General features: G+C 38.1%; 2 protein-coding genes across 2 annotated transcripts in view; both read right to left on the reverse strand.

The window, feature by feature from the left end:
• The window catches only part of Atf2 (activating transcription factor 2), a 101,971-nt gene extending 101,732 nt beyond the window's left edge, over window positions 1-239 (reverse strand). Inside the window, exon 1 of the mRNA XM_058580213.1 lies at window positions 59-239. The gene's annotated coding sequence lies outside the window, so the exon portion shown is untranslated. The remainder of the gene's footprint in view (window positions 1-58) is intronic.
• Window positions 240-10,704: 10,465 nt separating this feature from the next.
• Atp5mc3 (ATP synthase membrane subunit c locus 3) lies at window positions 10,705-13,969 on the reverse strand. The gene is made up of 5 exons (XM_046447597.2): window positions 13,832-13,969; window positions 13,532-13,643; window positions 12,299-12,376; window positions 11,468-11,661; window positions 10,705-10,967 (listed from the first exon to the last, which is right to left on the reverse strand). The coding sequence occupies exons 2-5, from the start codon at window positions 13,568-13,570 to the stop codon at window positions 10,853-10,855; spliced, it is 426 nt and encodes a 141-aa protein (XP_046303553.1). The 5' UTR covers window positions 13,571-13,643; window positions 13,832-13,969; the 3' UTR covers window positions 10,705-10,852.
• Between the last annotated feature and the right edge of the window lie 11,236 nt (window positions 13,970-25,205).

Below are 25,205 nucleotides of genomic sequence, written 5' to 3' on the forward strand. Positions count from 1 at the left end.
TCTTTCTCCGTATCCCTACAGTCTCCAGTCCTGCGGCCCTCTCCCCATTACTACTCACCTTTCCAGGTCACTTATTCATGATCCTTTCCGTCACCCGGGAGCCCAGAGCGCAGCCGTGTTTACAAACTACCCCTGGAGGAAAGGGCTGAACCACACTTTAAAGGCCACGGGCTCCCACAGGCTTCCGTCCTCTCTCGCGAGAACGGACTGACAACCCGTCTCTCCGCCCTACTCCCGGCATCCCCCCTTTCTTCTCGCGCCCCTCCCCTCCACGCACACGCCCCTTCTTGCCTTTCCTCAGAGGGAGTGCCTCCGGGTCAGGTGATTCCGTCAGGCTTAGGGAAGGGGGCGGGTCCTCCGGAAGGCGGGTATGGAGAGGGCGGGAACCAAAGAATACTTGGACGCTGCTGAATGGACAAGCAGCCTGAAGGGCGGGAAGCTGCTCTGAAGCGGGAGGGAACAGAGGGCCGAAGGAGCATAGTCTGAAGCCAGGGGGCTGCGGAACACTGTGATTGGCAGCCAGCCAGAGGCTGCGTGGTGCCGGGGCGCGGGAGGAGGTGGCTGTGGAGGGCACCGGAGGAAGTTCGCGGTGAGGGAAAGAAAGGTGAACTCTGGAAAGGCTGCAAGTGACTGCAGTGAAGGCACGAAGTGTCCTCCAAGCCCATCCCTGAGACTTGGGTATTAACGTTTCTTGTCACTTCCCAGCCTTTTCTAGGGATATGGGTAAAATGTAAGGGGGCGCGCCCCTAAACCCACCCCAGGCTACCCGGAATCTTGAGATGGGACGCTTCTGTTAAACTGGTTTGGGAGGGCCGGTTTTGCCAGTAATCCCCACACCCCAACAAAAGAAAAACCGAAACCGACACGTCTAAAAAAAGAAGAAAAAAAGATCAGTTCTAAGTAGAACAGAAAAAACTGTTGTTCTAAATTGGTTTTGCTCAAATTTTACTAAGCTAAAACTGGTCCTGATTCTTAGGAGTTTTTCCCAGCACCAAGTGCGGTGTATGATATTAGCATATGATTAGGCTTGGTACCATAATTTAAAACAATGCAACAACCTATTTCTGAGACAATACTTTATATAATGGTGTGTCCTACTTTGTCAATCATCTTTTATTTGGTTATAGATAAAATATATCCATTTCAGTAATGATCATGTCAATCTTTTATAATTTAAGTAATCTCATTGATGATTTAAAGAGAACCAAAGAACACCACATTAGAATATCGCACAAAAATGGCACTCTTCCAACATATTATTCTCCTGCTTAGTAGGTTGTTGCAATGCCTAAGAAATGTCTGGTAAATTTGAAAATGATTTTTTTAAAAATGGACCAGAAAGATCATTTGATTAATGTTACAGGACAAAAGAGCATCTTTACAACTCGATTTGACACAGGTATACTCCTAAAAGCACAGAAAAAGTATGCTGTTGAAAAATATTTCTTAATATTGCTTTATGATTCTCTATACAAATTAAAGATCTCAGAGTTAATTGTAGGGATATTGGTTGTTCAACAAATAGGCACAAATTGAAAAATGTGATTGGGAACACTGAAAATTTGCAATAATGATTAAAAAAAAAACCCAAGCTTTTTTCAATGCCTTGTTTTTTCCATTTGTTAAAAGTTGATTTCTAGCTTATAACAGAATTATTATTACCTAGTCACAAAATGCACTCTCAGTCTTTCCACATCAAAGTGAAACAAATTGTTAGAAGAGTTTGGGGAAGAGTATTTAAGAGTTAATGAACCTGTAGTTCAATAATGATATCTGGCATGAAAGTGAAATTCTAATGGCATTGGACCTTTTAATAGGTTTCTGGCTTGTATACATGTATGTGAGCCAATTCAATCTTCTTTTAAAACCAATTTTAATTACTCGGGAAATATGAAAGAAGCCAAATTATTAACACTGTTTAGTTCTTAAAATTAAAGCACCATCCTATAATATCAGTAACATTGCAGTAGTGTTAGTGTAGTATAACACTAATTGTATCAGCAAAACATCATCTGCTCGGATTACGTATGGTGAAAATGATAAACAAAAATATGTGATTGACAGATCACAAATAGTTAGGTATAGAAAACATTCACTCAAATGGTGCTTCTCTCCATCTGACAAAATATCTGAGGAAAAAGAACTATAAATGTTAAGGCATTTCAAAAAAGCTTTGAATCAATTAGAGTAGTTTTTAAATAAAAGTATTTTTCCATTTGTATATATTAAAATTTTTGAACTAGTTTTTCCAGTTTGATTTATTTTCATTTTCAATTGGCAATACTGCTTATCTTTAACTTTTTCTCCTTATTCCTCCTTCTTCAGTCTGCAAATAGTTAATTATCCACACAATGCACTAGATATTGTTGTGTTTGTTTTGGGTACTGGGTATTGAACCCAGAGGTGCTCAATCACTGAGCCACATCTCCAGCCCTTTTTTTTTATTTTTTATTTTGAGACAGGGTCTCACTGAGTTGCTGAGGCTGGCCTTGAACTTTCGATCCTCCAGCCTCAGTCTTCCAAGTTGCTGAGATTACAGGTGTGCACCACCATGCACATAACTTTTAAAGTTAATATTTTTGCAGTCAGGGGATTGAACCCATGGCCTATGCATCCAAGGCAAATACACTGCTTCTGCGATATATCCCAAGCCCTCAAGAAACATGTTTTAAAAAATTATTTTGTGCTGGCATGCCTGTGATCCCAGCAGCTCACGAGGCTGAAGCAAGAGGATCACAAATTCAAGGCGAGCCTCAGCAAAAGTGAGGCACTCACATCACTGAGGTGAGACCCTGTCTCTCAATAAAATACACAATAGGGCTGGAAATGTGGTTCAGTTTTTTTGTGCCCCTGAGTTCAATCTGGTACCAAAAAAAAAAAAAAATTCTTTTGGGAGAAGAATCATTTATTAATATGAATAGTACTCTGATCTATTTTGAAAATTCAGTTTTAGCTATGTTTTAAAGAGAAATATGCTTAAAGTGAGAAGAAATAAAGGTGTTGAGGGAAAAACATGGAAACTATGCAAGAATGTTATTTGTATGAATTAGCAACCTGGCAGTTAGCAAAGTGACTCACTTTAGCTACATACTTCTAGCTAAATTACTATAGTTTTTCTACAAAGAGAAAAGCTAGATGAATGTACTCATTTCTGATCCCATTAACCTGTACAGCTCAGTAATCCAAATCCTCATAAAATTCTTCTTTTCAAATTTTCTTTCTTAGTTCCTCATCTTCAATATCCCCAATAGTCCTAAAGTTCTCTGAAATCTTCTGTTTACAAATGCAGAAAACTTCTGGGCTCCTTTGGTTGTCTAATGGTTCCATAAATGCATCCACCCAGTTTATTTTTAGGAGAATTAGTGAAGATCTGTTGAATTTCCTTTAAGAACCCGGCATGAAATGATGCTCAGTGTATACATATGTATTTCATTTTATGTCATGTCCTCTATGTTCATGCTTCCTATTTTTCTTATTTGGTGTCCTGATAAAAGTGTACTGATCTTTCTGAAATATAATTATGTGAGTGTATATTGATAGCCTCTTTTGTAAGTGCCTCAGGACATTGTTTTTCTCATGGATGTTCCAGATGTCAGAGCTTACATCTATTAGTAATTGCAAAATGTATATATAAACAACAAAAAGTTTTGTAACAAAAGTAAAATTCATGATTTATGGATAAAACTAGTATCCCTTAGATACAAAGAAGGCTGTTTGAAGAAAACTCATTTCAATCATGAAAATGTTCACTTCTAAATACCGTAAGAGCTCATGGTTGCTTCTAAATGCTCTCAGAACCTTCCAAATACCATGGAACGGGGCATTTCAACCTTAATTGTAAGTATGACAGGGCTGTCAATCCATTAATCTATTATTGCTCATTAAAATTCTACTAAAAACCTGCCAATGTACATATAGGAGGAGAAATCATTAATTTATAAAACACAGTATCTGTTAATCTGCAACTAAACAAAACAAAAATACTCCAGGGCCTCTTGTGTCTGCCTTGTAAAACTAGTCTCAGGTTCAGAGAAAGAATCTCCACATTTTTATGGTATCCTCAAGATGTAATCCCATGCAGTGGATTGGCTGGGATTTTACCAGTGGGATCAAGACAAGTGTATGTGATGTGATATGAAAGAGTTGGACTCCTCACTTGATAATGGAGAGATGAGATGTGAACTATGTGGTCCAAAACATTTCAGTTGATTTTTTGGTGGCTTCTACATCATAACAGATTTTCTTTTCTTACCCTAACAGCCCAATGTGTTTTCTTGCACATTGCTGAAATTGCTGAAGTGGCCTGTTTCAGTTACTTCTCAGCACCTGGCCTTACTGTGGCTTTTTATTCAGAACATTTCAAGTACAGGGATATCCACTCTCCAACCTAAATCATTGTTTCTCAAAATAGTTTATAATGAATGGTGTGTGGCATTGTGGAGAAAAAAAAATAAAGAACTGTGTTTATCTTCAAATCTTAACAGTTAGCTTATAAGACCAGAATGGAATTTAAGGGTCTTGTTTTCATCCTTGATAACAGTGTCCCCTTTTACTGCTCATATAACTCACCAGAAAGAGAGGTTGTCATTATATTCTGCTCCCCACACATTCTTAAGTTGACAATAAAAGCAGATGGCTGTAGCTCAGTGTTAAAAGCGCTTTCCTTGCATGTGTGAGGCACTGGGTTTGATCCTCAGCACCACATAAAAATAAATAAATATATTGTGTCCACAAAAAAATTTAAAAAATTAAAATAAAAGCAGATGGAACCATTCCTAGTATAGTGTGTTCTGGCATTCCACTGTCTACCTTCATGGTTGTCCATAAGAAGTCTATCACCGTAAGGCCCATTATAACAAAATCATGAATTCTTATTGCAGAAACCAAGGGAGTCTCTCTGGTCATATGGGTCAGACCCTCCTTGGACTAACACACTACTCAGTTATCTTGTGTTGGACACAACCTCTGAGATGAACTGTCAACTGAATATCTCTTTACTCATAAAGCATCAATGTTTATTGAGCATGAGCATTCCAGGCACTGCTCCTGGCTCTGAGGCTACAACTAAATAAGACAAAGTTCCTTAATTAAATAGTCTCTTACGGGGAGTATATCAACAATAAGAATTTAAATAATGTGAAGTATGATGGTGGAAATAGAGCAGGGATGTGATAATGTGCAATATAAGTTTGCTCTTTTTATACAACTTCAGAGTAGCAGACATTTTAGGTAATTCTAAAGAGGTGGAAAAATTCTGTGAGCTCTTCTTTACATACAAATCTTTTTTTTTTTTTTTAATATTTATTTATTTATTTATTTTTTTAGTTCTCGGCAGACACAACGTCTTTGTTTGTATGTGGTCCTGAGGATCGAACCCGGGCCGCACGCATGCCAGGCGAGCGCGCTACCGCTTGAGCCACATCCCCAGCCCTACATACAAATCTTGAAGGAATAATACTAAGTGTCCAACAGTTGAGATACCCCAGCCAATCTATATAGATGTTTGAGGAAGCAAACCTTGGGGCTCAACTCTTAAGATCTGCTGCATGACCAGCGGCGAGCTTCATGAAAGAAGGTTCGAAGCATAGAATTTTACTAGTGAATTTTTAAATTAAAGAGACATACTCTCATTACCTTTAATTCCCAGCTCCGGGGTCGGCTTCTCCTAGCTCTCGCCTCCAGCCACCTAATGCGGTGGTGAGGTTTACAGAAGAGGCTAGCAAGAGAGGGAGAGCACGCCAGGGAGTGAGCTTTTATTGGGGAACAAAAAATTCAAGGGAAAATCCCATCCAATGAAGATTGAGGGGGGCAGCATTCCAAGGTCAGGGTCAGTGACTGGTCTTCGGGTCAGTGGCCAGGCACACCTCCATACGGACAAGCCCTGTACCTGGGACAGGGTAGGGAAGGCTCTGACACAGTTGCATCTAAGCGCCTCTCACCCAGCCAGCGAGGTAACTCAAATCACGTGCGAGGATGGCTTCCCACACTAAGAGATCCTGGAATCTTCGTAGCTGGGAAGTGTTAACTGTTGTTGAAAAGTAGCCACTGCCAATAACTATGGGTCCTCCCAGGAGTCTCTGTCAAGATCAGATTGTAGGATGCTAGCTCATACTAATAAGAGGAACAACTCAAAGCCCTTGGGTTTATGAGTCCCTCTTGATTTGGGGTCTGTCAATTCCTCTTCACTATTTAAGCTCCCTTGAGAAAAAAGTATCTTAAGTTACTAAACATCTCAGAATAGATACATTATTTTTGTCAATCAGAATAAAAACATAAATTCTTGCCAGGGAATTAGGTCAACTGTTTATAGTTGAAAGAATGTGAGCTACCGAGAGATAGGTTTACCCTCAGTTTATGAAATTGACCTCTACAGAGTTTTAAGTGCAATGACATGTATTAGAACCTGTCTTTCTCACTGAAAGATTAAACCAGTTGTTCTCAAACATTTCGGTTTGGGGATGCTGGGCCCTAAAATAACAAATAGTATTTTTAAAAAACTGCACATGGCAGAACAAAAATAGAATGACATTTTTTTTTTTCATTTTTGTAAGTTGCTAGTCATGCTTAATAGAAGACAGCTGCATTCTTGTATTTGTTTCTGCATATGTCTGTTGTGGTATGAAGTTTTGAAGTACATAACAAAAATCTAGACTCACAGCTATGTATGTAGGAAAGAGTCTTGAGACCCCTCAGAAGTCATTAGACCACACTTTGTGAATCATCAAGTTAGCCAAACATTCCAATGCAAGAGGAAAAAAGCTCCCAAATGAATAAGTTAACAGTTTTAAAAGATAAGACCAGCACCGGGAATTGCAGTATTCCAGTATAGTGCTTCTCAAAGTTAGTATGTACACAAATCTCCTGAAATGCTTGTTAAAATGCAGATTCCACTTGTATAATTTTACCTCTTGTTTAAAATTATATAAAAATACAAAATTCATCATTTCCCCAAATCAGTTTTGTCCTTGTTACCTTAAACATATTCATACTACAAATCAAAGCATGGGCCTAGGCCCACTTTACCTCTCAGCAAAGCTACTATAGTAATCATTGGTCATTGCTCTCAGATTGGTCTAATTAACTTTTCTGACACAGCTCTAAACTTTCAATGGCTGCCTAGGGTCACATGAATACAATCTATACATAATTTGGCCCCAATCTACCTTTTAGTCTTAATCTCACATTACTTCCCTCCTATGCCAAGCAATGCTGTTTTTTCCCCCCTCACATACCAGTGTGAGAGGTAAAGAGGGCCTATCTAGGATGTTGGCATTGAGTATTGTAAAGAGGACTGCAAAAGTAGTGTCAATAGAATTCAATGCTTAGATCTCCAGGAGGAGTCAGTAGAAGAGGACTTGTGCATTCCCTATACTAGATGAGTGCTATTTCCTGTACTAGAAGCTTTCTACTGTCATTTAGTCTTCGTGATCTACCTTTCTTTATGCTATTCACTAGCCAAGATACTCTCTTCTCTTGGCTTGTCCTCTTTATATAGTTCCTCAAAGTTTATCTTATAGACAAATAGCACTTTTTCATGTGATCATTTTATTGAAATATTATTGAATTTGCATGCATGTATAGTGTTCCTAGCTAAATAAGATTTTCTCTTTAGTTCAAAGACAGATTTCATGCTGAAATCTATATTTTGAATTAATCCCAAAGACATAAAAATATCAAATTTCTGCATAAAGGAAAAGGGACAATCATTACCAAATAAAAAGCATGCCTGAAAATTTGAAATGCCTCAAGGAACAACAATCTGGGTAAATATGGTTGAATTGGTAACCTATCATCCTAGAGTACTCTTGCCCATTGGAGTTTTTAAATAAGCCAACTACAAAGGAAAAGTATTTCATGTTTGGTTGGTGTTGAAAGTAACATCTCTGTCAGCCTCTGTTCAGAAACAAGTTAGTTAGTAACATTTCATTTACCATTTCCCATTTGTATTTATTAGCAAAGGTCAAAAAACTAAGGAAGGCAGTATTTGCTATAAAAATAGTGAATAAATGTTTCTGCTGACACAATTGATATATTCCAGTTACATACTTCCAATGTCAGAAATCTGTTACAAGAAAAAATAAAATATAAGTTAAAGGATATATGCCAGGATAATTGAAACTTCAATGCAGTATTTGGTTTCTCCATCTAGGTAAAATAAATAGCCTATAGTTATACTTCTAAGTTACACTATTTTCTACTCCTCATCCCCAGCCCCTGCCTAGTAACCTGGGACCATTTAGCCACAACTTAGGTATTTATTCACTTATATACTGGGGATTCCCTCAGCTTTGGGATCTCTTCCAAGAAACCTGTTCTAGAATCAGTTTCAAGGTTTCTGAATAACCAAACCAATACCAAGAGTGGTCATTAACCAAGACTGATTGATTAATTTAAAATGAACATGGAACAAAGGACTAGATAATCGAAGTATTTCCCTATGATTTTCAACATGTGTGGATTTTACTATGTACTTTGTTACATAATACTTTTTAATTGTAGTAAAATACACGTAAAATTTGTCATATTAGCTTTTATTTAATTGTACATTTCAGCAACCTTCTAAGTGACTGTTGTGCAATCATCACTGTTTAGCCCTAACATTTTTGTCACTCCAAAATGAAATCCCATGTCCTTTGAGTGGTTATGCCCATTTTCCCTTCCCCCTAGTCCCTAGTAACAACTAACAGGCTTTGTCTCTATGGATTTGTCTCTTCTGGGTATTTTATAAAAATGAAGTCATACATCCATGGCTTTTTTGTTTCTGGCTTCTTGCACTTAGGTTTAGCCTCTATTAGTACTTCATTTTTTTTTTATGGTTGTATAATACTGTTACTATATGGAAATACCACATTCCGCATGTCTATTCATCAGGTGATGGACATTTGGTTGTTTCTACTTTGGGGCTATTAGGAATAGTACTATGAACATTGTGTAGAATTTTTTTTTTTTTTTAATTGGTATCATCAGTTGAACCCAGGGGCACTCAACCATTGAGCCACATCCTCAGCCCTTTTAAAAAAATTTTAGATACAGGGTCTTTCTGAGCTACTTAGGGCCTTGCTAAATTGCTGAGGCTGGCTTAAAATTCCTGATCCTCTGGCCTCAGCCTCCCAAGCTGCTGGGATTATAGTCAGGTGCCACCAAGCCCAATGTTGAGAAATTTTTGTTTGAATACCTAGATTCAATTCTTTTGGTTACACATCCAGGCATAGAATTATTAAAAATTCTATTTACATTGTTGAGTTCAAATACTGGGTAATGCTGTTCAAGAAAATAGTCTAGGCTTCAAGAATTTTGCATTTGATATAGGCTATATGATTACTCAACTAAATGTGTAGTTGTAGTAGCTCTAGCATTCTTCACCTTTTTTATTTGGCAGTTCTGGGGATTCAACCCGAGTTGCTCTAGCACTGACATGTCCCCACCAACCTCCCCTCTCCATTTTTTAAAATTTTGATAGGGTTTCACAAAATTGCAGTGGCTGATGTCGAACTTGAGATTCCTTCTAAATCACTGGGATTAGAGGTGCATGTCATTCATCCTAGCCCTCACTTCCCTTTCTGTAAAGTAGCAATATATGGAAGGGTAGTGATTCTCAAACAATATGCACAAAAATTACCTAGGATGTCTTTTAAAACAAGAACCCTAGGGGCTGGGGTTATAGCTCAGTGGTAGAGAGTGCTTTCCTTGTACATGTGAGGCCCTGGGGTTCGATCCTCAGCACCACATAAAAATAAATAAAGATGTGTCCATCTACAACTAAAAAAAAATATTTAAAATAATAAAAAAACAAGAACCCTAGGTGATTTCTTAGGTAGTCTTTCCACCATGCTTCAGAAATTCTTATATCTGACTATTCTTTCTCAGTTGATATCAAATTAGGAAAAGAGAAGTAAATGGGTATAATGCAGCTTTCCTTCAAACAAACCCTGACAATCATAAATAATATGATGGTACATTTTATTTGCTAGGGGAAAGATTCTTTCTATAATAGCACCACTTTCTTCCTTAAAAGTCTGACCAAGGAGTGACATGCAATGTTAGAAGCAAGGTAATGGTAAACCAAGTGTCACTTCCAGGACTCCCACTACTAACATGCTAATAGCAGCGATAAACATTGCTTTAGCAGCTTTTGGCTTTTAAAGATATAACCAATTCAGTTCACTTTTTGATAATTTATTTTTAATAAGTAAGAAACTAGCTGCCAGTTGATTGACTCCCTTTCTTAGATAACAGATGGTGATTCATTACAGACATACAATTACTTAATGTGAGATTTACTAAAAAATAAAAATCACATTCCTTTCTGGTTTGTTTTCAAGTCCTAAAAAGTTGATTTATTTTAGATCCAGCTGTGTGATACCAGCCAAGTCAACTTGAAAAGTGATTCTGTTTCCAAGTATTCCAATTCATGTTAACCTTTAAAAAGAAAACCTTCAAGAAATTAACTATCCTGTTTTAATTAGTCACATTTCATAGAAACTCAAAGGACTAAAATACTTCTACTTATATGAATAAACAAAAGGTCCATGAATTATAATATGCAGAACACTATATAAAAGAATTCCCATTAATAATTACATTAGGCTCTTTTTTTAACCACTGAGACTACTACTATAGCTTCCTTCAAGTTGGATGGCATCTGCCTGAATGCATCTTCTTTGTGATGATCTAAATTTAGGTAAGTACAAATCACAGCAAAAATTAAAGTTTTCATCTTTAATGAAATGACTTTGGAAATAACATACATTTCCATGACACCAACACTACAGTTTTTCCGGAGTCACAGTAAGATACACAGAATTACATCCATAATTACTATGAATGCCAACATTTCAAGCAGTAATTTCTGTTACATGGCAAACAAGATCAAGAAAGCGACCATCAAACAAAAGAGACCCATAGCTTCAGACAAGGCAAATCCCAGGATAGCATAGGAGAACAGCTGCTGCTTCAGCGAAGGATTTCTAAAAGAGATACAACACATATGACTGTTACTTTGAAATATTAACTTTAACATACTTGGTAAATGTTAAAGAATCAAATTACTAGTGTGGTGATCTTATAAACTGGAAAGTCTACCTAAAGAGTATTTGCCTAGGTCTCTTTTGCTTCTTTCTACTTTTTGCCCCAATCCTAATCATAAGGCATAAAGGTAGGTAACTATCTGCATATAAAATTATTTGTTTTTTTCAATGCTAAGGATTAAACCCATGGCATAGGCAAGCAAGGCAAGTGCTCTACCACTGAACCACAACCCTAGTCCTTCTGTAGGTCAGTTTACATTCATTTTGAGGAGTCCTGACATTTTTCTTATCCCTCTGGTTCAGTGAGATAATGCATATAAAGCTACAAAATAAAACATTAGATACACAGTGGGCACTTAATATAAAGAGTTACTATTATCCCCCTAGCTTTCTAAGTTTCCAACTATTTCTTTTAACTTATTAAAGTATAGAAATGATACCTGGCATAACCAATGATAAGGCTGCCAAAGACTGTTCCAATACCAGCACCAGAACCAGCCACTCCTACTGTTGCAGCACCTGCACCAATAAATTTGGCAGCAGTATCAATGTCTCTGCTGATTACACTGGTCTGAAACTCCCTTCGAATTAGCTGACGTTCACCATTCTGGGCCCCATTAAAAACTGTAGAGCCCTAGAGAACAGGAAGTAAAAGCAAAGGTCAAATCAGTAGTCACAATTATTTTAATTATTGTACTGTCAAAATGATAACTACTTCACTGTATTGCAGCTGAGTATGAACAGTGGTATGGCACAACAGAAATATAAGAGCTTAGAATAATTCTAAACTTGTAGAATACTGAAAATAACATCTATACATTATAAAGTTGTTAAAAATTAAGAAACAGATATAAATATGCTTTGTGTGGGAGGTAAAGGGGTGTATTCAGGTGAACCCTACCTCTGAGTTAAACCCCTAGTCCTTTTTATATTTTATTTTTGAGACAAGGTCTTCCTAAATTGCTGAAGTTGGCCTCAAACTTGTGATCCTCCTGCCTCAGCCTTCCAAGCCACTGGAATTTCAAGTGTGTGCCACCAAGCCGGGCTAAATATGCTTTTTAATACAATAGGTTTCTCAGTAACTGTGACTATTACAATCTTCTATATTGGTAACTCAAAACTAGAGGTTTACATATATTTTTGGATAGAAGAGTAGAAAAAGACTGCCCTCAAACCAATAGTAATGAGACCTACAGCCCACCTTCACTATAGTCAAAACTATTAAGATTTATTTGGTAGTGTTATCTAATTTGTATTACTACTACTCTTACCTTTCCAGGTCTAGTCTCTGGTCGAGATAACACTGATACAGAAATTGGTCTGTAAGCAATTCTGGATCCAGCTCGGATCTATTAATGAAAAGATTCCAAGTATTAGAAATGCAGACAATACTTCAATGACCTTTCTTGTACCATGAGTTCTAAAAAAGCATGTATTAAAAATGGATTAGATACATATCTATCTGTATTAACTCTTATCTTGACTGCTTGATCATTTTCAATACATGAAGCAATTTTAATAAAGTTTCATGCTAATAAAATTGCAGACTTGCTCCATAGTTTATAATTCTCTGAAAAAAAAATTCTAAGAACAATTAGTTTAAAAGAATGAGTACTGCGCCAAATATTTTAATTATTGTAGTGCCTCAATTCAGGGAACACCCCACACTCTTTGTGAAGTTTCCATGGATTAACAGGTGTATTAGGAGAGTCACTAATATAAAGTTATCATTTAAAATAGCACAACAGTTACTATGAACTCCCACTATTTCCAGGGTGCCAACTAATTATAAAATTACACAAGAATTTAAGCAATTTTACATCAGTTTAATAATCAGTGAATCTCTCATCATAAGGGCATACTCTAGTCCGGCTTCTCTGCCCTTGAGTGTCCACTACACTAAGGTCACAGAAAACCCTTTCAAAACCAAGACTTGACTCTCTAAGACAAATCCTCCAGATTTAGACTTCACTTAATGCCTCCAAAATGGTTATAGAAATAACATCCCAGTGACAGAAAGACTATGGGTTCCCCCACCACCTTTCTCCACCCACGCATGGTAAGGCAAAGTCCCTCCCTCTGCAGCAGCAAGTATGACCTACAGACAGGCACTGGAGAGCGCTGCTGCGGGGAACTAGGCCTCAGGGTCCCCCTCCTTTGCCCCCAGTTTTCCAACCATAGCGTCCACCACAGCCCGACAGAGCGAAGTGGTGGGGGAGGGGCATTACAGGTGGAAGAGCAAGGAGGATTTGACCTACACAAAGTGAGGCCTGACTGCTAGGCCTGGGCTGCTCTTCCCCGCCCTAATGGAGGAAGGCTGAGGTCTGAAATGTCCCAGGATTTAGGAGGAAGGCAAGAAAAGGGCATCCGTTTAAGGGGTGCGGGGACAGCTGTTCCTGGGAAGGCGGTGTGCCCCTCCCGCAGGTTGCCCCATTCAATAACCGTGGACTCTCCTGGCCCGCAGTCCTGGCCCTCGGTCCCCCGGCCCAGCCTGGGCTACACACCAGAGCGGGGGTGCAGGCGAGCTTGGCGCAGGCGAACATCTTAGACTCCTTGGGGCGGCGGGGTTGGAGGATCTAGGTGACAGGCGACGTGGGCTCCTCTCCCGCTTCCTCTCTGCGGAGGCAAATAGGCTTAAGGTCATGTGCTCTCCAGGGGCCTGTCCTTCCCACCCAGGCCCCGAGGGCCCCCATGCACGCCGTCAGCTTGGGCCTCGTGCCCAGCTAGGCAACAGCAGAATGAATGGGTCCCTACTGGGCGCTGCTCCACCCTGGCCAGGCCCGACTTCCGCGCCCTCCACTTACCTTCCCAGGAGGTGGCGGCGGCCGCGGCGGCAGAGGTCGAAGGAGTGGGGCTGGGCGCGCAGGCGCGAGGCGGCTCTTATCCGCGCCACAGCACCCGGATGGAGAAGGCGGAGTGTCGGGTGCACAGAGGAAGACGCTCAAGGTCACTTTGTAACAACTTTATTCGTAGCCAGCTGGGAAGGACAACCCTAGCCTTCCGGTGAAGGGCTGGGGAGATAATGATATTGAAGACTAGCGCTGAAATTGCGGACCGAACAGGTGTTTCACTTTTGATCTGGCGGGATGATAGTGGGGCTTTTTTTTTTTTTTTTTTCACATTCACACTTTGTGAGATTTGGTCTTTTACCAGTTGCTACTTCTCTTTAGTAGAAGGTCTCCTTCCCGATCATTCTTCTCTGTGAAAAGGGGAAGGGGAGTGGGGCGGGGTGTTCATTTACTACTTGACAAGAAATTAGTGAAGCTATTTCTTTCAAGGAACCTGGAAAAGGGTTCCATAAGTATGGTTAATCTTCTAGCTGAAAGAGGGACGGATTCAGGGATTATATTGTTATTGCATGTAGAGTTTAGACTAAAGCCACTTATTTTACCATCTACTTTTGGTAACTTTGGACAAATAATTTTCTTCAGATGGATGCAGATATCTCAGAAAAACGACTTTTACTGAATTTCTCGTGTTGCTATTAGATCTTTGAATTATGTAAATTTAATTTCATAGTTTTAATAAATGACATCTGGAAGACCACAAGAAAGTTTACACATCCAGGCTCTGAGAATGTAGTTCAGTGGTAAAATACTTTCCTACCACGAGTGAGGGCCTGAGTTTTACCCCCAGCACTGCAAAAGAAAACAACAAGTAGAACAACAAAAAAATACTCAGGATGTACAGCTAAACTAAAGTACACTGAACTTTGTCTAGAGCCCTAGCATGAAACAACATGAATCAAGAAAATCAACCTATAGCAATATAGTTAGCACAAAGATGCAATATCATCTACCAGCAATACTGGGGAGAAACCCTTAGAACTGAAACATGAAAAATAAGTAAGTCTTTACTGATCCAACATCAGACGCAAATTATTGAAAATAACATGAATGCTAATATTTTATTCTCAGTCTTTGCCCATAAAATAGAGATAATTCACATGTGCAGTTCAACAAGTGATTATTAGTATAGATGCTCATATAATTCTAACCTGAAGTATTGGGTTGTCCTGTATTATCTACAGTAGAAAAAGCAGCAAGGCCCTATACATCAACAATAGATTCTCTATGGGATAAATTATTCTAGATAGATTTGTGTGCTAAGTTGGATTAAGTACCATTCCTGTCTCTTTAGCACAAAAATAATAGCAGGAATTTTTTTGAAGAGGGGCAGGAGAGAAGCTTGGATCCCTAACAGGGCTGCTTACAGATTACTTATGGACTAGATACCTATGGCAAGGAGAGACGTAAGTTCTGAAGCTCAGCTCACCTGTTGTGTTGAGGGCCCTATCCATGGTCACGCCTCCATAGTGCTATTCTAGATACAGTTGACTCAGACTGTGCTTGGTTTTCCATTATGGAAGGAGAGAAATGGATTTGGGGTGACATTGTGCCACATTTTGAGAGTGAATGTTTGCTCTGAGGAAGCTTGAAGAAAAAGGCACCTTCTGGGAGGACTAAGTAAGGCCATAAAGATGAGCAAGAAGTATCTAATCCTCTCATTTTTTTTTTCTTAGACTGTGGGAACAGTCACAGGGAAAAAAGAAATGAGGCTATCAAGAGAAGTATGATGGATTATTTCCAAATGTAGCCCCAATAATCTGTTCTATTCTTAACCCCTTTTTGCAATGTGACATTGCCACTTATCAGGTAGTAAAGTCTGTTTTTCTTCTCCTTAAATCTAGGGTCGCTCTTGCTTTGAGTTAGAGAGTGTACTGTTGTTACTTTGGGGCCTACTGGGCCTTAATAGATATATCTTTCATTGGCTCCTCTGTGAAGCCAGCACAGGAAACACAGGTTAGCCTGCTGAATGATAAGGCACCATATGGACAGAAAAAAGAAGACTGCATGAGAGAGAACTGAAGCACCAAAGACATGTGAATGAGGCCATCCTTGATTCTCTAGCTCTAGTCAAGCCTTCCCAGGGAACAGAACTGAGCCATCCCCAATGCACTTTACCCAAATTCCTGACACAGAGTCAAGAGCAATAAAAGGGTTATTGTTTGAAGTTATTAAGTTTTAGGGTAGTTTGTTACAAAATAATAGATAAATTACAGATAGATCCCTATTCCTGGTTAAAAAGTAACAAACTTCTCTGATTCCCTTACAGTTAGGAATGCTGAGGGAGGGAGTGATAGGAGAATTGAAGTTTTTTGACAGCACCCCCAAGACACAGATTCAAATGGATCATTTATTTGTTCCATTAACTTTTCTTTTTCCTGCTTGGAATATGGATGCAATATTGGGAGATGAAGCAGCAATCTTGCAACAATGACAATAAAAGTCATACATTAAAGATGGGGAATCTCAAAACTAAAGGAACCTGAGTTCTTACTTTAAAAAAAAAAATAGCTACAATAGCTCTTAACTAAATATTTATGAATTTACACTACATGAAAAAATAAATCTTTATTCAGTTAAGCCACTGAGGTTAGTTTTTGTTATGTATACCTGAATATAACCCTAGCCAATATGTAATTCTATAGATTTACATCTCTGAAGCTCTTTGTTCTTTGTACTGTGATTATAGCTGAAGTGGCCTTCTTCCCACAGAATTCACATTAATTTGCATCTGTCTTTTCTTTCTTATTCAATGGTGTATCTGCTAGGACCATCAAGACAGAAACCATACTTGTAATTTGAAGAGGGAAAATTTAGTGTAAAAGTTGCTAAAGAGAGAGGGGTGTTTAACTACTAAAAGGCATAGAGTGGCTCTATGGGATACAGTGGTAATAGTATAGGTACACCTACTACCTATGTCTGACAGAGAGTGAACAGCAAGCAAGAAACAGAAATTTAGAGAAGAGGGCTTGTCTGTCAAAGGAACGTGTGTGGTCCACCTGTGGTAAAGAAACTTGCTGGAAGTGTGGACCAGACTGAATCATGAAGACTGCTGAAGTGAATACCACCAGGCATGCCTTACAAACTGGTCCTCTAGCTGCACACACAAAACAGAATACCAGAAGAAAGAAGAACTCTTTCCTTCTGCTCTGGTCTCCCAGTATTTGTTTATTTATTTATTTATTATTCTTTTTAAAGAGAGAGAGAATTTTTTAATATTTATTTTTTAGTTTTCGGCGGGCACAACATCTTTGTATGTGGTGCTGAGGATCAAACCCGGGCCGCACGAATGCCAGGCGAGCGCGCTACCACTTGAGCCACATCCCCAGCCCCTCCCGGTATTTATTTTTTAAAAATAACATTTTACCAGGAAATGCCTCCAGGATCCATCTCCAGAATAACAAAGCAGGGCAAAAAGAGTAGATTTATAACCTAAATTAATGGTAAAATTCTCAAAGGCAGGGATGATGTCTGATTCATATTTGTGTCTTCCATGGCAGCTAATAAAAAATGTTAAACATAGTATTCACTCAAATATTTGTTCAATAATAAATAATATGTTCAAAGTTATTTGCAATAATTTTGTTCTCTTTGAACTAAGATTCAGTCTCTTGGTGCAAATTAGGATGACCTCTAGAATTTTCTTTTTTTTTTAAATGGGTATTTCAAAATTTAAACATAGAGAACCCAATAAATACTTAAAAATTTGTGGGATGAGTTTATACAAAACCCCTGAACATTAAAAAGAAAAAAAAAATCATGTGTGATGCTGGAGATCCAACTTAAGGTCTTGTACAGGCTAAGCATGTGCTTTACCAGCCTGCTTGACTTTTTTTGTGTCTATGAAGGATTCTTTGTTTATACTCTCAAGTGCTTGAAGAATTTATTAAAAACAATATTAAAGTCTTTTGTGGATACATTCCATGATACAATAGAATATTGGCAGGAATGAAACATAAATTGAACCAAATATAGGCCCTAGGCCTGCATGTTTGGCTACAATTTTCCTTTCATGTTTTTCAACAATGTCTTTGATCCACCCAAGGTAAATTACTCTCTCTAAAGGTACTTGGGATCTTCATGTTGTCTCCTGACTATGTAAGACTCTTCACGTAGCACCTATTGAAGGCCATGTCCAGCTTCTGAATTCTTATCTATGTAAAATTTTATTTTTGTTTGTTTATTTATTTAGGTACTCAGGATTGAATTCAGGGGTACTTTACCACTGAGCTACATCCCCAGTCCTTTTTAAAATTTATTTTCTTGAAATAGGATTTCCCTAACTTGCTGAGACTGGCCTTGAACTTGGGCTCCTTCTGCCTCAGCTTCCTGAAAAGCTGGGATTACAGGCATGTGCCACCTTATCTGGACAATATGAAATTTTAATGTAAAATTTTAGCCTTAGTGCTTGTGTCACCAACACATATAACAAAATTGTAGTGTTATAGACTAGCATAGTCCCTGTGCAAGGATGTCACAGATTCATCAAATATTCCTTGTTTGCCTACGTGTGGTGGCACACACCCTGTATTTCCAGTGGCTTGGGAGGCTGAGACATGAGCAATTTAGCAAGACCCTGTCTCTAAAAATATATATATATATATATATATATATATATATATATATATATATATATATATATACACACACACACACACACACACGTTATATGTATGTATACACACACACACACACACACACATCACTGGGGATGTGGCTCAGTGGTGGAGAGCCCCTGGGTTCAATCCCCAGGACGAAAGAAAAAATATTCATATTTGTATACTATACTATCATTTATCTCAGAAGTAGAGGAAGAGATATATTGTATCTAAGAAGTAGAGAAAATTTCAAAACTATTTCCTATACTTAAAAAAAAATAGGAGGTTTATAAGTAGCTATCTGTCTATGAGGGGAAGAATACGTCAGAGGAAACAAAAAGAGAAGCTAGACTTCTTTGAATATACTTTGTAGATTTGAATTTGGAAACATGCAAACAATTTATTTACAAAAGTAATACTTTTTAAATCCATAGAAAATAACAATAATGGAGCAAATTAATTTAACTGTATGTAGTTGGTAGTGTAACTAAACTGGGAAAACACAAAGAGTTTTACTGAAGGTATAAAAGGACATTCATTATTTGCTCTGCTTCCTGCACACTGGCCTCCTTGCTGTTTCTCAAACAAGCCAACTGAACATCACCTCAGAAAGCGGTACTTTTTGTTCCTTCAGCTTAGATATTTGCTTGCTGCACACCTTCAGTTTATTTAGTTTTTTCCTCAAACATCATGTCTTCGGAGAAGCCTTCATGGATCACCTATGTTGAATTTTCTTCATAGCTCTTAGTACTACCTGGCATAATTTGTTATTTGTTTATTTCTTGCATTAGACTGTTAGTCCAAGAGGACAGGGATTTTCTTTTGTTCATTTTTGTATCCACCAGTCTAGAAAACACTTGGCCTGTAAATAGGCATTCAATGAATTTTTGAGAAATGTTATTGTAAAAGGAAGAAACTATTAACTTTTCTCTACATATCTCTATATTATTTGATATGTTATTGTAAGCATCAATTTCTGAAAAATAAAAAAAGAATGTTAGAAATGTTTTAATAATTAATAATAAAATTGATGCATGTATATTCTCCCCTCTGTTGTACTTACGCTAATTAAGCCAAAGGGAAACATGAATAAATGTTGAATTTCAGGTCTTGGTGATAGACTTGCCTATACTTTAGGCAGTAACATTGTCATGTACTCTTTGAATTAAGATTCAAAATTTTTTTTTTTTTTTTGATACCTGGGACTGAATCCAGGACACTCACCCACTGAGCCATATCCCAAGCCCTTTTTCTATTTTTATTTAGAAACAGGGTTACTAAGTTACTGAGGCTGGCTTCAAACCTGCAATCCTCCTGCTTTAGCCTCCCCAGCTCCTGGGATTATAGGCATGTGACAATAGAAGCATAGTAGAATGGTGCCTCCTGAGAAAGACACTGGAAACTGTTACTGGCTCTGAAAATAAAAAAGCAGCCTACCCCCAAGGATTGCAGGCAGCCTCCAGAATCTGGAAAGGCAACGAAATAGAAAGAGCACAGTGTTTTCAACACCTTGATTTTAGTCTGCTGAGACCCATTGCAGACTTCTGACTCAAGAACTACAAGATAATAAATCTGTGTTGTTTTAAACGACCAAATTTGCAGAATTTATTTATTTAGTATTTTTACAGCCACAGCAGGAATCTAATATAGTCATCAAACTCTTGTCTGATTCCAGGCATGGATCATTAATCTGGGAGTACAAATCAAGGAAATGGGATATGATCTTGATTTTGAAATTTAGGCAGTTGGTGTGTCTCATGTCATGTGGGATGGCTCATTCATCATGGATCTTAGTTTAGCACAAGGTCAGGGATTCAATGAGCAATACCATGCCCTGACAAATGATGGCATGATCTTCAGGAGTGTGGTAAGGTATATCAGCAAGTTGGCTGAATCATAGGACTAGTCCCATTCTGGGTACCCAAAATTTGGGAGGCTAGGTACAAGATAAGGTACCCAAGAAACTGGACAAAAGTTGTCAGGAAATGGAGAAAAACTGAAGGCATTCCCTCTAAAATCTGGAACAAGACAGGGATGCCCTCTCTCTCCACTTCTGTTCAACATAGTTCTCGAAACACTGGCCAGAGCAATTAGACAGACGAAAGAAATTAAAGGCATAAAAATAGGAAAAGAAGAACTTAAATTATCACTATTTGCAGATGATATGATTCTATACCTAGCAGACCCAAAAGGCTCTACAAAGAAACTATTAGAGCTAATAAATGAATTCAGCAAAGTGGCAGGATATAAAATCAACACGCATAAATCAAAGGCATTCCTGTATATCAGCGACAAATCCTCTGAAATGGAAGTGAGGACAACCACTCCATTCAAAATATCTTCAAAAAAAATAAAATACTTGGGAATCAACCTAACAAAAGAGGTGAAAGACTTATACAATGAAAATTACAGAACCCTAAAGAGAGAAATAGAAGAAGATCTTAGAAGATGGAAAAATATACCCTGTTCATGGATAGGCAGAACTAACATCATCAAAATGGCGATATTACCAAAAGTTCTCTATAGGTTTAATGCAATGCCAATCAAAATCCCAACGGCATTTCTTGTAGAAATAGAGAAAGCAATCATGAAATTCATATGGAAAAATAAAAGACCCAGAATAGCAAAAACAATGCTAAGCAGGAAGTGTGAATCAGGCGGTATAGCGATACCAGACTTCAAACTATACTACAGAGCAATAGTAACAAAAACAGCATGGTACTGGTACCAAAACAGGCAGGTGGACCAATGGTACAGAATAGAGGACACAGAAACCAATCCACAAAACTACAACTACCTTATATTTGATAAAGGGGCTAAAAGCATGCAATGGAGGAAGGATAGCATCTTCAACAAATGGTGCTGGGAAAACTGGAAATCCATATGCAACAAAATGAAACTGAATCCCTTTCTCTCGCCATGCACAAAAGTGAATTCAAAATGGATCAAGGAGCTTGATATCAAATCAGAGACGCGCCGTCTGGTAGAAGAAAAAGTTGGCTATGATCTACAGTCGGTGGGGTCGGGCTCCAAATTCCTCAATAGGACACCCATAGCACAAAATTTAATAACTAAAATCAACAAATGGGACTTACTCAAACTAAAAAGTTTTTTCTCAGCAAAAGAAACAATAAGAGAGGTAAATAGGGAGCCTACACTCTGGGAACAAATCTTTACTCCTCACACTTCAGATAGAGCCCTAATATCCAGAGTATACAAAGAACTCAAAAAATTAGACAATAAGAGAACAAACAACCCAATCAACAAATGGGCCAAGGACCTGAACAGACACTTCTCAGAGGAGGACATACAGTCAATCAACAAGTACATGAAAAAATGCTCAACATCTCTAGCTGTCAGAGAAATGCAAATCAAAACCACCCTAAGATACCATCTCACTCCAGTAAGATTGGCAGCCATTAGGAAGTCAAACAACAACAAGTGCTGGCGAGGATGTGGGGAAAAGGGTACACTTGTACATTGCTGGTGGGACTGCAGATTGGTGCAGCCAATTTGGAAAGCAGTATGGAGATTTCTTGGAAAGCTGGGAATGGAGCCACCATTTGACCCAGCTATTCCCCTTCTTGGTCTATTCCCTAAAGACCTAAAAAGAGCATGCTACAGGGACACTGCTACATCGATGTTCATAGCAGCACAGTTCACAATAGCAAGACTGTGGAACCAACCTAGATGCCCTTCAATAGACGAATGGATGAAAAAAATGTGGCATTTATACACAATGGAGTATTACTCTGCATTAAAAAATGACAAAATCATGGAATTTACAGGGAAATGGATGGCATTAGAGCAGATTATGCTAAGTGAAGCTAGCCAATCCCTAAAAAACAAATGCCAAATGTATTCTTTGATATAAGGAGAGTAACTAAGATCAGAGTAGGGACGAAGAGCAGGAGAAGAAGATTAACATTTAACAGGGATGAGAGGTGGGAGGGAAAGGGAGAGAGAAGGGAAATTGCATGGTAATGGAAGGAGACCCTCAGGGTTATACAGTGGAGGAGGTAGAGAGAGAGGAGGGGAGGGGAGGGGAGAGGTGGGGAGGGGGGAGGGGGGAGGATGGGAAAGTCAGCGGAGCACAACAGACACTAGTATGGCAATTTGTAAATCAATGGATGTGTAACTGATGTGATTCTGCAATCTGTGTATGGGGTGAAGGTGGGAGTTCATAACCCACTTGAATCAAAGTGTGGAATATGATATGTCAAGAAATTTGTAATGTTTTGAGCAACCCACAATAAAAAATTAAAAAAAAAAAGTTGTCAGGATATCCCTAGGCAGCTAGACTTGGAAGCTTGCGGCTAAAATGCTCTTGAACTAAAGTAAAAGAACACTTTCTGAATGACACTGATTGTTAGAAGAAGAGTTAGAAAAATATTTCCATGTTGGGCTCCTGTGGTTCCAAGTTGCTGTTAGGTTAGACAAATCTGCAGAAGGGGGGCATCTAGAGGAGAGTCATCAATGATATAGTATTGAACAGAAATGTAATAGAAAGAGGGCCTGGAAATATGAAGTGGTGTCACTTTAATGATGAGTCAGTTCTACTCATAGCTTACTGGAGGGTAAAACTCATGGCTTCTGGATTTACACTTCTTGACCATAAAGGGGTCTTATCCAGGTGGCCCTGGGGAGAAAGCCTAGACACATCTCTTTCTTCTCCTACTGAAACCATTCTATTTAGGACAATACTTTACTGGTATTGGTTTAATCTATCTATCTATCTATCTATCTACCTATCATCTATCATCTATCTATTTATACATATCAAGGATTGAACCCAGGGGCACTTAACTACGAGGTACATCCCCAATCCTTTGTAAAAAAAATTATTTTATTTAGAGACAAGGTTTTGCTGAGTTGCTCACGGCTTCACTAAGTTGCTGAGACTGGCTTTGAACTGGCAGTCCTCCTGCCTCAGCCTCCTGAGCCACTGGGATTACAGGCATGTGCCACCACACCTAGCATTCTACTCTTATTTAATTTACTTGTCTTGTCCTATTCTCCTTTAGATTAATATGACATTTATGTATTAAACAAGCATTTTATTCATTTATTTTATTCAAATACAAGACTGCTTTCCTAAGGTAATCCTTTGATTGAAAAAAAGGAAAAAATGTGTACTTATTGATGTAACTTAAGAGCTTTCCTTTTTCTATCCTGCCCCTCTCCCTACTCCAATGGCTATTTTGTTATTGGAACTCTCAGATCTGGCCACTCTGAAATGGTCCACTTCCCATTGTCCAACCACCCATTCAACCATAGCATAAAGAAACTTTATGTAACTCTGGCTATTTTGCTCTAGTAAAGTTCACAGGGACCTCTGATTCTTCAGTTTCCTTTTACAAAAATCAGTAAAACATGCTACCCAAATACAGCTAATGAGTAAAAAGAGAATAAATGGGGTCAGAGGGGGTGGCAGAAGGGGGAAGGTTAAGAATTAAGATCAAGTTTTCTTTACTGTTTCTATTTGCTACTGATATTGGCAGATTATCTGTATAAATAACATTACCCTCGAGATCTGCTAATTCTTTCCCACACTACAGCTCTCCTGCCTCAGAGTTTTTATTTAATTTGGATCTTTAGCCTGCCAAAATATTGACTCTTAGCTTAGTTGGCCCATACTTTGACATCTGACCAACTTTATTTTAAAGCCAAGCAAAAGAGACTTTTTAAGATTGCATAAGTAATGCATGAGTACATGCTTGGAAACAATTTTAAAAAAATATGAAATTACATAGAGTAAAAAACAGAGCTCTGGCTGGGAGTATATAGATCAGTGATATAATATGTATTTAGCCTGTATAGGCCCTGTATTCAATCTCCAGCCAAAACAAAACATGTCCAAAAACAAAAACCAAAACCACAGCTCTTGTGTACTACCCATTATTATTATTTTTTCTAAAAGTCATGATTATTTACATTCATTTAGTATGTTCCTTTCTGTATATTTCACATGGAAACATATGAATAGAGTTTTTTTTGGGGGGAGGGGTACAAGAAACTGAACTCAGGGGCACTTGACCACTGAGCCACAATCACAGCCCTATTTTATTAGAGATAGGGTCTCACTGAATTGCTTAGCACCTTGCTAAATTGCTGAGGCTGGCTTTGAACTTGTGATCCTCCTGCTTCTGCCACCCTAACCGTTAGAATTACAAGTGTGTTCCCCAGCACCTGGCCATGAATAAAGTTTTAATTTTCTTAAATAAAAGATTATACCTTCTTTTTAACAAATGGTGCTAGGAAAATTGGATGTCTAAAATTAGACATGCAAAATTGGACATGCAAAATTATAAGAATATGAAAAAGTTAATTCCAAATGAATAAAGATCTAAATGTGGGATCAAAAACTATAAGACTCTTAGAAGAAAACATAGAAATAAATCTTTGTAGCATTGAATTTGTTGATGACTTCTTGGATATGACACTAAAAGTACTGACAACAACAACAAAAAGAAGATAAATTGAAACAAATTAAAATTAAACAAATTAAAACTTTTGTTCATCAAAGGATACTATCCAGAGAATGAAAAGACAATCCACAGCATGGAGGATAAAGGATTAATATCTAGGTATGTAAAGAGTTCCTACAATTTAATGACAATGATAACAATAACAAAACAACTCAATTTAAAAATGTACATGGTCTTATATAGATGTTTCTCTAAAAGAGATATATAAGTGGCCAATAAACATAGGATGCCAATCATTACTTATCA

This window comes from Marmota monax, unplaced genomic scaffold (genome assembly GCF_021218885.2).
Source record: "Marmota monax isolate L192 unplaced genomic scaffold, Marmota_monax_Labrador192_F-V1.1 WCK01_AAM20220418_F8-fsc00007, whole genome shotgun sequence".
In the NCBI taxonomy this organism is placed as follows: domain Eukaryota; kingdom Metazoa; phylum Chordata; class Mammalia; order Rodentia; family Sciuridae; genus Marmota; species Marmota monax.